A 15485-nucleotide genomic window follows, 5' to 3' on the forward strand; every position below is an offset into this window, starting at 1 on the left:
GAGCCGGCGTACAGCTTCCAGGTCATGTGGCCAGCATGACAAAGCCGCTTCTGGTGAACCAGAGCAGCGCACGGAAACGGCGTTTACCTTCCCACTGTAGCGGCACCTATTTATCTACTTGCACTTTGATGTGCTTTCGAACTGCTAAGGTGGCAGGAGCTGGGACCGAGCAACAGGAGCTCACCCCGTCACGGGGATTCGAACCGCCGACTTTCTGATCGGCAAGCCCTAGGCTCTGTGGTTTAACCCACAGCGCCACCACCCGCGTCCTAAGCTGCTTTTAGCTTATCGTTATTTAAAACCTATCGAATGTCTTAAATTATTTTTCTTTGTGACCATTTTAATCTTCATTTTCTTTTTTGTAAGCTGCTTTGAAGTGTGTGTGTGTGTTGTTGTTGTTTTTACAATCCAGTGGTGTATACATTTTAGGAAATAAATCACAAATAAATGTGTGGGGCCTGGCCACAGATTCAGTGTTACCGACAGTGGACACCCATCTCCCACCAAGGAATTATACGCCTTCAGGAACCCAAATGCAGCTGGGATGTTATCCTACATGGCAGCAGCAAACATTTTGCCTTCCAGATGTTGTTGGACAGCAGCTCCTCTGGCCGCTGGCCACTAGCCAATCTGGCTGGAGGTGATGGGTGCTGCACCCCAACATCCAGAGAGACCGCATTGGCTCTCCTGTCCTGCACCAAAACCTCTGCACTGGGGGAAGTTCAGCTTGTTAGGGAGACATTTCCTGGTCCAATCTGTTTGCTGATAATGCTGTGCCACAGTTAGCCGGTGTGATGCATTCCAGATATTGCTGGACTACAACTCCCATCATCCCTGATCATTGGCACATCTGTGATCCAACCTGCTGATTCAGCAGCTTTCACCAGTCTGGTGCTCAAGAGTGGTGTTGGACTACAACTCCCATCAGCCTCAGGCAGCATGGCCATACGCTCCTGAGGGTTCTGGCTGGGTGTTCATGGGAGTTGTAGTCCAAAAATATTTGCAGAGCACCAGGTTAGCAAAGACCAGGCGTCCCCAAACTTGGGCACTCCAGATGTTTTGGACTACAATTCCCATCATCCCTGACCACTGGTCCTGTCAGCTAGGGATCATGGGAGTTGTGGGCTAAAACATCTGGAGAGCCGCAGTTTGGGGATGCCTGGCAAAGACTGTGTTATACCCTCAAGTTGCATTTTAAAGTTCCTCAATCTAGTGGTGAAATCCAGTCATTGCTGCCTGCCCTGGGCTCCTTTGGGAGGAACAGCAGGGCAGAAATATAATAAATAGAATACTGTATGTAAATAGTTTTTGTTTTGTTTTTAAATCCTTCTAAATGCTATTTGAACTTTGCACATTTGTGACTCCCCCCCCCCTTCTCTGTCTCAAAGACTTCTGACTTCAGGTCCACATAAAGGAGACAGGATGTCAGCAATGACTCCCTTGCTTGCTGGTGCTACAAACTTATTACACAGAAACAAACACGTCGCACATCATGTCTACATCCTCAGAGTTTCCTCCACAGTGGAACACGGGCCACTGACAACATAGAACAGCAAGTCCCATCTCACATGGATGCCGTGGGCAGGGGAAGACGGGGAGGAGCCGCCCCCCAAAATAAAAGATAAAAAGGAAAGCAAAAAAAGAAGAAGCAAACAGCAACAAAACAAGAACCGAACCCCCCAAAACATAAACGGGGGGACGTCCAGAAGCACAGCTCAAGAGGCAACGCCAGGCACGCTCGGCTCACCCACCGGCCGAATTCAGAGATTGCAAAGAAGAGTGCAAGCTCATTTGGTGGGACGAGGATCTGAGCTCAAAGTAGGATCTCCCCGGAAAGCTGTTTTGCAGGTTAAGGGTGGAAGAGAAGGGGCTCGATCTACGCAGCTGCAGCCTTTCCAAAGGCACGGGGAAAGTCAGGGCTTGCTCCTCCGGTTCGGAGTCTAGATGCAAGATTAAGGGAAACTGAAGGTCAGAGCTCCCAAAGAGGCGATTCCAACAAAGGCAGCCAAGCCCTTACCTGTGCAAATGCAAAGAGGGGGGTGGAGTCTCCAACGGGGAGCGGGGCCCCTGGTGGGGGGACGTCAGCTCCCAGTTATGGCATTACCAATTTTGGGGAGGCTCGCAGGGAGAGGAGAGGAAGGGGAAGCCCCACCCCACCCCACCCGCGGCATTCTGCTAGCTCAGTGTCGGACGCAACCCTGTATTCACAACTGTGCATATACAGATCTACAAAGCTGGATCCAAATCTATAGATATACACGTGTGCATGGATGGATGCACACACACGCACACCAACTCCTCAGCAGAAATCCTTGAGCAAGCAAACCTTATCTTTCGGCAAGTAAGAGCTGTGGAACAGTAAGAGGAGACAGTGGCTGTGGACTCTCCTTCCCTGGAGATTTTAAAGCAGAGGTTGGGGGACCCACCTGTCAAGGATGCTTGAGCTGCGATTCCTGCCTTGCAAGGGGTTGGACTAGGGATGTAGAAGGAGAGTTTGGATTTGATATCCCGCTTTATCACTACCCGAAGGAGTCTCAAAGCGGCTAACAATCTCCTTTCCCTTCCTCCCCCACAACAAACACTCTGTGAGGTGAGTGGGGCTGAGAGACTTCAGAGAAGTGTGACTAGCCCAAGGTCACCCAGCAGCTGCATGTGGAGGAGCGGAGACGCGAACCCAGTTCCCCAGATTACGAGTCTACCGCTCGTAACCACTGCACCACACTGGCTTCTCCCAGTGTTGGGAGGGGCGAGACTCCCAGGGTAATTGCTCCAGGTGCATTTTTGCGGGGAGCACTGCTCACCATACCTGTCCAAATTTCAGATTTGAAAATAAGGGATCAGCAGCCTCACCTGTCCCGGGGACAGTCTACGGTATATCTAACAATCCAGGATAGCAGCGGGAAACGGCGCTGGAATAAGGGAATTTCCAGCAAAAAAAGGGAAAGTTGCCCGCTGTGGCTTGGAATAAGGGAGTTTCCCGCAAAAAAAAAAGGGAGGGTTGGCAGCTATGCTGCTCGTGCCACCTTCCTTGATTCAGCAAGGCTGGAGTATGATCAGATCCCAGCCTCGCAAAGCTGTTCGGGTAGGGTGCCTTGAGAAGGATGCCACGCACCTTCTGATCCCAGCCCCGGCCTCGAGCCCCTTTGCAAAGCATTGCAAGGCCCTGTGCTGCTTTTGGAGGCTGGGGCCATTGCAGTGGCTGCGGTGGCCGGGGCTGGGCTGGTGCCCAGCGGGCTATGCCTCCCCCAGGTGCCATGGATACACGCTCCACTGCTGGGTTGGACTAGAGGTCTCTCTCAGGGTCCTTTCCAACTCCGCCATTCTATGATTCCATCTTGCCGACGCCTCGCTAGAGCTCACGGAGAGCAGGAGATCTTGTGAGATTTCGGCAAGGTCCCCTGCCGGAAGCTGGCACTGCTGCCGCCCGTGCTTTGTGGGCTCTGGCACACAATGCAGGAACTTAGAGAGGCCCAGCGCCAGTGGTGAAGCGAACAGCACAGGGAGGGGGTGGCCCATCCCTGTTCTGTCTCAAGTGGCAAAACGGGGTGAGCCTACCCCACCCCTCACCCCGATTAGGGGCTGAAGGGAGAAGTAGGAGAATGGAGGCCAAGGGGGAGTTTGAAGGGTGTGCATGTCAGAAGAGAGGGAGGCAGTATGGGAGCTGTTTCCCACGAGAGAGAGAGAGAGAGAGAGAGAGAGAGAGAGAGAGAGAGAGAGAGAGAGAGAGAGAGAAGAAATAGGCTCTGGATCTCAAGGAGCCGCCTCTGCGCTCCAACAAAACAGCAGGCGCTCCCACCTGTAGGTGCACCTGTGGACTCATACAAGGTGAAAAAGAAGTCAAGATTAAAAAACTGTGAATGATCTCACTGGCTGGGAGTGGGCTGCCTGACGCACTGAGCAAAGAAGCAGCCCCCCCCCCAGAGAGAGGGTGTCATCATCAGCTCTTCCCCATATTCTGACGTTACTAAATCACATTAACTGATGAATTTGTTGTTGCCCGTTTGCTTTATTCATACGCCACTGCGTTAGATATTAGATAGAGCGGTCGCTGCCGCATTTGTTGCTTTCCAATGCTGCTGTGATTATCGCAAGCCGCTTTGAGCTCCCCGTTCATAGTTGGAAAAGCAGGATGCAACTATCAAATAGAAAATACGGCCAACTGCGTGACACCTTTTTGGAATGGAAGGGGCAGGGAGGACAGAAATCACTTTTGACACCTGAGTTCCGTTCTTTCCCGGGTGCCATTTCTCTCCTTTTTTGAGGGAAGGGGGGGGGGGTCCTCCAGTTTAGCAACCCAATAAGGAAGGGCATCTGCTGCAAGAATTCCTAAGGTGTGCCTAGGCAAGGAAGGACCCCCCCCCGCCTGGGCCTGCTCTTCAGTGGAAAATGCCTCACCCCTGATCCCGGCAGCCATGACTTACCCTCGGAGGTCTGCAGGACCAGCATCTTGCTGTAGGGGCTGACCCCAGTCTTGTTGAAGGCTTTGACCCGAGCACTGTAGGTGCTGTTGAAGTGGAGTCCATCCACAGTGCACATCGTCTCCTTCCCGACATACACCTCCTAAGGACCCAAAGACACAAAGCTGATGTATGTGTGGGAATGCTCAGGGTGGCAGGAGAGGATATATTTGTTTATTAAAATCCTTCCTAACTTGCGCTAGCAAGTTCCTTTACTTAGCAGAGTTTACATCCCCCTTCTCACGCACAGCAGATAGCTGGTTGCAGGCTCGTGTGAGCCTCTCACTATTATACAATTCAGTCTGTCTCAGAATGAATTGTATAGTTCCTGGTAAGTTCCCTTTAATCCCTCTTAAAAGAATAAAGACACGGCAATCTTATTTAAAGCCAATTAAAGAAGTTTACTGACATTAGTTCACAGTTGGATTCCTGGAGGCATTCGACTTCTGAAGGTTTCGACTTCCGAAGTTGACAACCCCAGAAGTCTTTTCGTGCGCGTTCTGCACCTGCACAAAGCGGCGAGCGTGGTCGGCGCATGTGCAGAAGTGCGATAATGCGCTTCGCACATGCGCAGAAGCGCGCTTCAACAACCAAAGACTTCAACTTACGAAGACGGCCGCGGAATGGATCGTCTTCGTAAGTCGAGGTACCACTGTATGTACATGTGGATCTACCCCATATGGGGGAATAATCCCAGTGCTTATGCAGTCTGGGAAGCTAGCATAGCAGTCCTAGCTAAAAAGCTGGTCAAACAAAGAAGGAAGTCAAAGAGATATAGAGAGAGTGCTGCGTGATTTGTCCTTTTTGTTACCTGGACAGGTAAGGTCATGCCCACCTCTAGTCACATGCAAGGAAGGATGCTCCAGCCCAGGAGGAAACAGGATGTTTCGACTGGCTAGACCAATATCCTCTTGCATGTCCACTCTAGGAAAACAAGGAATGTTGTATTTGACTGCTCCCTGTGGATTACATCCCACAGTATGCAGAGTCAGGCTGCTGAACCAGCCTCTACCTGGGAGGTGGGCTCTCTCTCTCTCTCTCTCTCTCTCTCTCTCTCTCTCTCTCTCTCTCTCTCTCTCTCTCTCTCTCTCTCCTAGTGTCTGGCAGTGTCCTTCAAAAACAGGTTGGGAAGGGAATGGGCCCTTTCTGAGAAATGTTTCATACTACCACTCCAAAAGTCCACGCTGGTTGGGGGCCGGTCAGAGTTGTAGTCCAAAATATTGGTAGGCATCAGGTTGGCAAAGGAAGACTCTGGCTCAAACCTCAGTTGAGTCAACAACAATCGCTGAATGACCAAAAAATTAGGATTGTGGAAAGCTGGCTTGTGCTCATTGGACTACATTTTGGACACTGACTGGCAGCAGCTCTCCAGGGATTCAGGAAGGGAGCCTTTCCCAGCCCAACTTGGAGATGCCGGGGATTGAACCAGGGTGCTCTGCCGCTGAGCAATGATCCTACTTTAAATATACAGGGCAATACAGGAAGCTGCTGTATGCAGCCAGACCACTGGACCATCTGGCTCAATATTGTCCACACTGACTGTTGCTGCTCCTACGAAAACTGATCGTTGAGTAACTGTCCCTGAAACTCACAGCTACCCAGAGAAACAAGGAGGCTAGGAAGCAATTCCACCTAAACATTAGGAAGAACTTCCTGACAGTAAGAGCTGTCCGGCAGTGGAATTTGCTGCCAAGGAGTGTGGTGGAGTCTCCTTCTTTGGAGGTCTTTAAGCAGAGGCTTGACAGCCATCTGTCAGGAATGCTTTGATGGTGTTTCCTGCTTGGCAGGGGGTTGGACTGGATGGCCCTTGCGGTCTCTTCCAACTCTAGGATTCTATGATTCTATGATTCTATGATTCAATTGCCATTTATTTCCAAGAGGTTGGAGGCAGCTATATTAAGCCAGCCACCCCACCCCCCACCCCCCGCAAGGCATCTGTGCTGGCTTAGCTTTCCACCCACCCAAGTCTCACATCACAAATCTATTCTCGATTGCCTACGCAGTGGTTTTAATCCCTGCATTTCAGGGGCTTGGACTAGATGAACTCTAAAACCCTTCCAACTCTAAAACCCAGAGCCAGCACTATTCTCCCACCCACCCACCCCACAAGGTACAAGCGCCTCTCCATAAAACGTACCCTGAACTGACCGCCGTTCCCATCATCCAGCTCCAGGATGTATCCGTCTACTTGCACCACGGAAAGTGGCGGCTGCTTCCACGACAAGGTGGCGCTGTTGTTCTGGGTACAGCACTCTTCCAGCTGGAGGATTGGGGGGGCCGGCACTGGGGAGGAAGCTAAACAGAAGTTAGTGTAACCCCGACTTCTACCGCCAGCCAGGGTGGAAATCGGGGCCTCTGAGTTCCGGAAGAGTTTGTTGGCTTATTACCCATCCTTCAGCCCAATATTATATTAATAATTATAATTTATACCCCGCCATCTGGTTGGGTTTCCCCAGCCACTCTGGGCAGCACCCAACAGAATATTAAAAGCACGGTAAAACATCAAACATTAAAAACTTCCCTCAACAGGGTTGCCTTCAGATGTCTTCTAAACATCATATAGTTGTTTGTTTCCTTGGCATCTGGTGGGAGGGCGTTCCACAGGGCGGGTGCCACCACCGAAAAGGCCCTCTGCCTGGTTCCTGTAGCTTCACTTTTCGCAGTGAGGGAACCGCCAGAAGGTCCTTGGAGCTAGACCTCAGTGTCCAGGCTGAACGATGGGGGTGGAGACACTCCTTCATGTATACTGGGCTGAGGCCGTTTAGGGCTTTAAAGGTCAACACCAACACTTTGAATTGTGCTCGAAAATGTCCTGGGAGCCAATGTAGGTCTTTCAAGACCAGTGTTATGTGGTCTCGCTGGCCGCTCCCAGTCACCAGTCTAGCTGCCACATTCTGGATTAGTTGTAGTTTCCGGGTCACCTTCAAGGGTAGCCCCGTGTAGAGTGCATTGCAGTAGTCAAAGTGTCCCTAAGGTCCCAGGAGGGGGCCACAGCATTAAAAGGCAACATTAAAACAACTTACAACAATAAAAAAAATCAGGTGGGTGCTAAAACCTATGCCTCGTCTCAGAAGCCAGGGTAAGCAGGTGTGCCTTTAGCATTTGTTGGAAGCTGTACAGGAAAGGTGCCAACACAGAGAAGGCCCTCCATCACCCCAAGCCTCTGAGGGGGGAGGAATACCAAGAGGACCCTCTCTGCCGATCGCAGCATCCAAGAGGGTCGGTCTTTCAGGTATTTGGCTTATTCCCTGGTGGTGGGCCAGATCCTGGAACCTGTTTCTCATTGACCGCAACAACAAACCAAGTTCCCGTTCAGATTGTCCCCTCTGCACCGCCTCTGACTGAATGATGCTGCAGCAGAACTTTGTATCCCAATTTAGTTCCCACCAGCCTTGGCCCAGTATACCTGAAGGAGCATCTCCACCCCCATCGTTCAGCCCCGAGGGCCTTCTGGAAATTCCCTCCTTGCGAGAAGTGAGGTGACAGGGAACCAGGCAGAGGGCCTTTTTGGTAGTGGCACCCGCCCTGTGGAACGCTCTCCCATCAGATGTTAAAGAAATAAACAACTACAGTATTTGATGTTTAAAAGGCAGCCCTGTTTAGGGAAGTTTTAAATGACTGATGTTTTAATGTATTTTTATTTTTTTATAATAAATTTTTATTGATTTTGCAAAAATAACACAGAAGATACATAATCATGTTTTACCACCCTCTTCCACACACACCCCCCACAAGCTCCCTCCTGCCACAAGAGAACTCCATGCGGGGCGGATAGTCGGAGGCGGACCATTTTGTAGCTGGGTTTCTCCCCTCCCCCCCTTCCCCCCCTCGAGCCCACTCCTGCCACCAGTGGGGCCGAGTCACAGGGGAAGATAGGGCTGGGTATCCGCCGAGCTAACTTCCATACACTTCTTACCACAAAAATAAAAGATTTAAAAAAACAGAAAAAGAAAAGAAAGGTAGAAAAAGAAAGAAATAAAATAAAATAAAATAAAATAAAAATATCATCAATTCAATTCTTAATCACTTAACATTGTTTTGGTGACTTCCCCGAATCTCTCCCTCTTGATTTTCATAAGTTTTCATCTCTATTAATAGCGGTTTCATTATTAAAGTTTCAAATCAAACTTTTTAGACCTCAATTCCAACAGCTAATCATTACCTTTGTACTTTAACTCTTATTTTAACTCACATTATATACATCTTCTCCCTCCCCCCTATCCCACAGAGCCCCTTCTGCCACAAAGGGCCCCATGGGTGGCAGGCATTTGAAGATGTTCCATTTTATAGCTTGGTTTTTCACAACCTCCCCCCTCCCCTCCAAGACTCCTCCCTGCCACCAAGAAGCCCCAGAGCTGAGAGAGGAAAGAGACTGCGGGCCACCAAACTATCTAAACAAATTATCATTTCCTAATAGAAAACCACTATTTCCCCCCTCCTAAAACATTTTTTGTGTATCAAATATCTTATTTTTCTGCCCCTGCCTAATCTTCCTCCCAAGAAAACTTTCATAAAATTAATCCCTTAACTATTTCCTTTATATTAATTTCTAACCTTGATTAATCTCTAATTCCTCCTCCCCCGAGACTTTTCCCCCCATTTGATACAGCGAATCCGTAAAACAATCCATATTCCATTTCCATTTTTTCTACCTTACTTGTGCTTCAAACAATCTTCATCCCACTCCCATTCTGTCCCATTTTACCACCCCAAAATTTATCTTCTCCTCCTTATGCCCCTTCCTCTCCTGTATTTTTAATCTTTTGTTGGAAGCCGCCCAGAGTGGCTGGGGTATAAATTAATACTACTACTACTACTACTACTAATAATAATAATAATAATAATAATAATTACTACTACAGATACCTGAGCATGCACACGAAAGCTCATACCAAAATAAAAACTTAGTTGGTATTTAAGGTGCTACTGAAGGAATTTTTTTATTTTGTTTCGACTGAGACCAACACGGCTACCTACCTGTAACTAATAATACTTACTGTAAGAGGCTGTCCTTGGCTATAATAACCCTTCAAGTAATATAAGTAGTGTCATTTCTGTACCTTGGCATGATATGTTCTGTTTTAATTTTTGCACTGGAATTGTATGTGATAGTCCAGGGGGCCAGCTAAAACTTGCCCATTTTCCCTCCTATTCTAAATTACTGAGTGTATAGAAATTAGTCAGCCATCTCAATGATTCTTGTTCATTAACCCCACTTTTGAAAAAAAGCTATAGAAATACTGTTATTACTGCAAACTGAGACCAAATTGCCAGTTCAGAACTTCCTTCTAATTTGCCATGGGATCTGCCGTTCTCCACAAAGCCTACCGTTTCCCCCCAGGTGGCGTTCTTTGGCAGGCACCCTGAGGGTCGCCCTACAACAAACCCTGTTTCAAGACAGGCGTCTGGATATCCCTTCCCCCCTTGCGAGGCTTTGAAGTGCCACAATGGGGCAGGTCGAACATCTTCTGGGCGGCCCTGCCTCTTGCCGTCTCTCTCTGCCCTGCCCCAGATGGGGCCTGTTGCGATGTGCCAATGCAGCTGAGCTGGCAAGGAGGAGAGGAACGGATGCAACGGCAGCTGGGCATGCCCTGTGCCCAGTGGTCTGAATGCAAGAAGAACAGGTCTTGGAATGAACGGCATACAGAGGAAGGAGGGAGGCAAACGCTCCCATTTCTGCATCAGATTTATTTCCCCCGTTTCCTAAAATGGCAATTGCACAGTCATAACTGCAAGCCTGTAAGCATGGGAATTTTCCATCCTGAGAAACCCGGATTGTCATTTCCTTCCTTCCTTCCTTCTTTCCTTCCTTCCTTCCTTCCTTCTTTCCTTCCTTCCTTCCTTCCTTCCTTCCTTCCTTCCTTCCTTCCTTCCTTCCTTCCTTCCTTCCTTCCTTCCTTCCTTCCTTCCTTCCTCCCTCCCTCCCTCCCTCCCTCCCTCTCTCTCTCTGTAAAATTTTAATTGAATTTTCTGTTTTACAATTTGAAATACTCATTTTACATCCTTAAGATATCAATGACTTCCCTTCTTCTCTTTCTCTGGTTCATTTTACATATCATAAATCCCTGCACGTTTCACAAAAATATACCATTCAATATTCTATTATTGCGTCCATCAAAACTTGTTTACACTGTTGAATTTATCTTAATGCTACCAGCATTTTCACCTGCACACAATTATTTCGCATATATTCAATAAACTTTTACCAGTCTTCTCTAAATGTATGTTCTTCTTGTTCTCTTATTCTATATAAAATAAAATAAAATTCCTTCAGTAGCACCTTAAAGACCGACTAAGTTTTTATTTTGGTATGAGCTTTCGTGTGCATGCACACTTCATCAGATACACTGAAAAAGAAGCCACCAGACCCTTATGTATATTCAGAGGGTGGGGGTGATGGGAATGGGTGATGGGCTGATAGGAGTGGTAAACCTGTTGATGACTGTTAACGACTGTTAATGACTGCAATTGGTCTTGCGGGAGGGGAGGAAGCAAGGGCTGAGGTGCTAAGGAAAGCTTGATCATGTATAATGAGATAAGAATCCTATGTCTTTGTTCATTCCAGGTGGCTCCATGGTTTTAAGCTTGCTAATGAGTTGCAATTCAGCAACTTCTCTTTCCAGTCTGTTTCTGAAATTTTTCTGTAATAAAACAGCTGCTTTGAGATCTTGTATAGAATGTCCTGGGAGATTGAAGTGTTCTCCTACTGGTTTTTCTGTCTTCTGGTTCCTGATGTCAGATTTATGTCCATTTATCCTTTGGCGTAGGGTTTGGCCTGTTTGTCCAATATAGAGAGCTGAAGGGCACTGTTGGCATTTGATGGCATACACAATGTTAGAAGATGAGCAATTAAACAGTCCTGAGATGGTATGTTGGATGTTGTTGGAGCCAGTAATGGTGTTGTCCGGGTGTATGTGGCAGCAAAGTTGGCATTATTCTATATGTTAAGTCTACGAGTTGTGCATATTCTGTCAACTTAAGTTGCCATTCTTCTTTGGTTGGGACCTCACTTGTTTTCCATCTGGGGGCTAACAAAACATAGGCTGCAGTAGCAGCATATATAAATAACCTTTTGACTCTAGTTTTTTTGGGGGGAAGTGCTTTTTTCAATTCATTATGGATCATTTCCAAATACTCTTTTACCCTTTTACAAGTCCACTGGATTGTCATTTTCCTAGCCCAGAGGCTATGTCCACAACTACCGGTAAGGACATAAGAATGGTGCAATGAGTTGGTGCGTCTAGCTGTTAACCACGTCAGGGATGGCTTTGGGCAGGATTCCCTGAATTGCAGGGTTTTGGACTAGATGGCCTTTGGGGTCCCTTCCTACAGTTCCATGATTCTATGACTTCCCAGTAAAAAGGGATTCACATCCCTGGATATGTTTAGCCTGGAGAAGAGAAGGTTAAGGGGTGATATGATAGCCATGTTCAAATATATAAAAGGGTGTCATATAGAAGAGGGAGAAAGGTTGTTTTCTGCTGCTCCAGAGAAGCGGACACAGAGCAATGGATTCGAACTACAAGAAAGAAGATTCCACCTAAACATTAGGAAGAACTTCCTGACAGTAAGAGCTGTTCGACAGTGGAATTTGCTGCCAAGGAGTGTGGTTGGTGGAGTCTCCTTCTTTGGAGGTGTTTAAGCGGAGGCTTGACGGCCATATGTCAGGAATGCTTTGATGGTGTTTCGTGCTTGGCAGGGGGTTGGACTGGATGGCCCTTGTGGTCTCTTTCAACTCTATGATTCTATGATTCTATGCTCCATGTCTGTTGTGCTCCTGTTTTAATAAGATGGTGTTGTGAATCTCTAGGATTCTATCTAAGAAGAGTGAGTGTGTGTCTTGCCACTTGGAGACTGGTAACATTTCTAAAGAAACAAGTTAACATTACTCTTCTTGAGCCATATGGAAATGTTGTCTACCCAGACTCACCAGCAAAGCTCAGCTTTTAAAACTGGTTTCTAGGGAACAGTGGTTTTTTTATTTAAAAAAAGACATTTAAATATTATGCAATTGTTAGTCACCCTGAGAACTTTGTTCAAGCATGGGAGATAACATGCCTAGAATAAATGTATACCTTGCAGCTATTTTAAACCTGCTGTTCCTTTCCTCCCCCTCGTATTTCATGCCTGCCATTCCTTCCAAACAGAGAGAGACAGGTTTGCTCTGACATTTACCTTTCATTTGCATGAAGTCCAGCTGGTGGATGGTTTGCAGCAAAGGCCCGCTGTCCAGGTTGAGATCAAAGTCTGTCGTCATCCTTGGGGAGAGGGTTCCTTTGCCCCACTGGTCCTCTGTCAAGTGGACTCTCCTTATCAGCGCATCAGAGATCTGGTGGCAAAGGAGGCGGGTGAATCAGAGTGTGCGAGGCTTGGATAAGTACAGGGATGGGAAAGTCTCCCCGGGGGTGAGGAAGGTCACAAGCCTTGACATCCAAATGCAAAATCCATTTTTAGACACAGGATAGCCTTTGACTGCCATACACTGAGGATTCAAAAGCTGTGGGTTTCTTTGTATAGCAGTGGCTCCCAAAATGGAGGCAGTGTGATTACCTGGGGGCCGTTAAGAGGCAAGAGGGCAGCAGGAGGGCTGGCATCACTGGGTCAAGTCCATCCATTTTATTAAATTAATTAAACTCAATAGTTTGGATTTGATTTTGAGTAAATGTGCAATTAACTGTTACGGTTTTGAATTGCACTGTGTTATTACAGTATGCCTGTTGTCTTTGTCCATGGAGTTTTCTTGGCAGGGATACTGGAGTGGCTTGCCAGTTCCTTCTCCAGGTGGATCACGTTTAGTCAAAACTCTCCACTATGACCTGTCCATCTTGGGTGGCCCTGCATGACATAGCTCATAGCTTCTCTGAGTTATTCAAGCCCCTTCGCCACGACAAGGCATTGATCCATGAAGGGGCAATGGTGCTGGAGGAGACTCTTGAGAGTCCCGTGGACTGCAAGAAGATCATACCTATCCATTCTGAAGGAAATCAGCCCTGAAGTCTCACTGGAAGGACAGATCATGAAGCTGAGGCTCCAATACTTTGGCCACTTCATGAGAAGAGAAGAATCCTTGGAAAAGACCCTGATGTTGGGAAAGATGGAGGGCACTAGGAGAAGGGGACGACAGAGGACGAGATGGTTGGACAGTGTTCTTGAAGCTACGAACATGAGTTTGACCAAACTGCGGGAGGCAGTGCAGGACAGGGGTGCCTGGCGTGCTCTGGTCCATGGGGTCACGAAGAGTCGGACACGACTAAACGACTAAACAACAACAACAATTTAGAAGACATCCGAAGGCAGCCCTGTTTAGGGAAGTTTTTAATGACCAATGTTTTAATGTATTTTTAATCTTTTGTTGGAAGCTGCCCAGACTGGCTGGGGAAACCCAGCCAGATGGCGTGGTATAAACAAACAAACAAATAAAATTATTATTATTATTACCTTTCTTAGTGAGTCATGCAAACCTCTCTTCTGAATAATGCTTTCTATAGGGGGAATGAGTTTATGGAACCAAGGGGCCAGTGGCCCCCAAAAGGTTTAGAAACCACTGGCCTACAGTATCAGCAGCTTGGTGAGTTCTATCAGTGGGTGGAAACCAGTGGTGGAGCAGGTGCAAGGCCGACACGTGGGGTGTGATAAATAAGTAGTAGTCAAATACAACATTCCTTGTTTTCCTAGAGTGGACAAGCAAGGGGATGTTTGGTCCAGGCAGTCAAAACTTCCTGTTTCCTACTGGGCTGGGACATAATTCCTTTGCATGTGACTAGAGGTGAGCGTGATCTTACCTGTGCAGGTAACAAAAGCACAAGGCACGAAGCTCTATCTCTCTCTTTTTTGACTTCCTTCATTGTTGGAGCAGCTTTCTAGCTAGAAATGCTCTGTTGGTTTTCAGCCAACAGAAGACACTGGGATTATCCCCATATGGGATAGATTCACATGTATATACTTTGAAACTAAGTTTGCCTTCAGGGATCCAAATGTGAACTGATGATGTGAGTAAACTTCTTTTATATACTTTACACAAGACTGTGGCGTGCTTATTCTTTTAAGAGGAATATAAGGGGACTTACCAGGAATCTAATAGTGAGAGGCTTAAACAAGCCTGCAACCAGCTATCTGCTGTGTGTTTAAAAGGGGAATGCAAAACCCTGCTAAGTAAAGGAACTTGCTAGCATAAGTTAGGAAGGATATTAATAAACAATATATCTTCTCCTGCCTCCCTGAACATTCCCACACAACAGACCTGAGAAAATTCAGATCACAGAAGACAAAAAGGAGGGGATTTAAGCCTTTGCTGTAGTCCCAAGGAAAATCTTTCCTCTGAGGCTGCTATTTGCACCAGGAGAAAATGTCCCATTGATGCCAAATTCCTCTGCTTCTCTGCCCGCAGCAACCTGCATCTCCTCAGCAACTGTTCTTTGCATCTTATAAAGTGCATATTAAATGAAAAGATGCATTTAATGGTTCCTCTTGTGCAGCTTCAGATCCTATGGTCTATCAAGCCCACTACTGTCTCTTTACCAGCCGTGTTTTCCCCAAGGGACTCAGACAGAGACACTTTGCTGTGACTCTTCCTGAAATCCCGTTAACTGGAGATGCCAGGGGTTGAATTTAGGGATCTTCTGCATGCGATGTGCCCAGTCCCTGTACTTTGCTCTGGCCATCCCTGATGGAATGAGAAGGACTGAGTCTTAAAAGGTTAAACAGATTAGCAGGTTTATCTTTTCAAGACGACTTGCAAACCTGTAGCCTTGAGTTGCTTAGGAATGCTTGGTAGAATCATCCAGAGGATCGGTCATGAACACCACCACAATGTATACATGAACTCAAGGAGGTCTGAATTAGGGCATTGGCAGCAGTAAGAGGAAATCCATAGGAGCATAGCTCTCTTCGGAGCATAGCTGCCAAGTACCCCGTATTCCCCGGGAAACCCCCGTTTTTCATTACTATTTCCCGGCGGTCTCCCGTTTGAGCTCCTCTCCCGTAAATCTCCCTTAAATCCGCTCTTGCCGGCAGCCATTTTTCTGGTGC

At 47.4% G+C, this 15485-nt stretch overlaps 1 protein-coding gene across 24 annotated transcripts in view; it reads right to left on the minus strand.

Annotated features, from left to right (window-relative positions):
* Window positions 1-15485, minus strand: part of TRIM9 (tripartite motif containing 9) — a 67365-nt gene that overhangs the window by 10102 nt on the left and 41778 nt on the right. For 6 of the 24 annotated variants that reach the window (XM_060276992.1, XM_060276667.1, XM_060276627.1 and 3 more), the window contains 4 exons: window positions 12633-12786; window positions 6595-6752; window positions 4422-4560; window positions 1752-1940 (listed from right to left, as the gene is read on the minus strand). In XM_060276992.1, the coding sequence (XP_060132975.1) occupies window positions 1752-1940; window positions 4422-4560; window positions 6595-6752; window positions 12633-12786 (640 nt within the window). Of the gene's footprint in view, window positions 1-1751; window positions 1976-2639; window positions 2647-4417; window positions 4561-6594; window positions 6753-12626; window positions 12787-15485 lie in introns of all 24 variants that reach the window. The other 18 variants (XM_060277116.1, XM_060276966.1, XM_060277043.1 and 15 more) reach the window with 9 other exon arrangements.

The sequence above is a fragment of the Zootoca vivipara genome, chromosome 1 (genome assembly GCF_963506605.1).
Source record: "Zootoca vivipara chromosome 1, rZooViv1.1, whole genome shotgun sequence".
In the NCBI taxonomy this organism is placed as follows: Eukaryota; Metazoa; Chordata; class Lepidosauria; order Squamata; family Lacertidae; genus Zootoca; species Zootoca vivipara.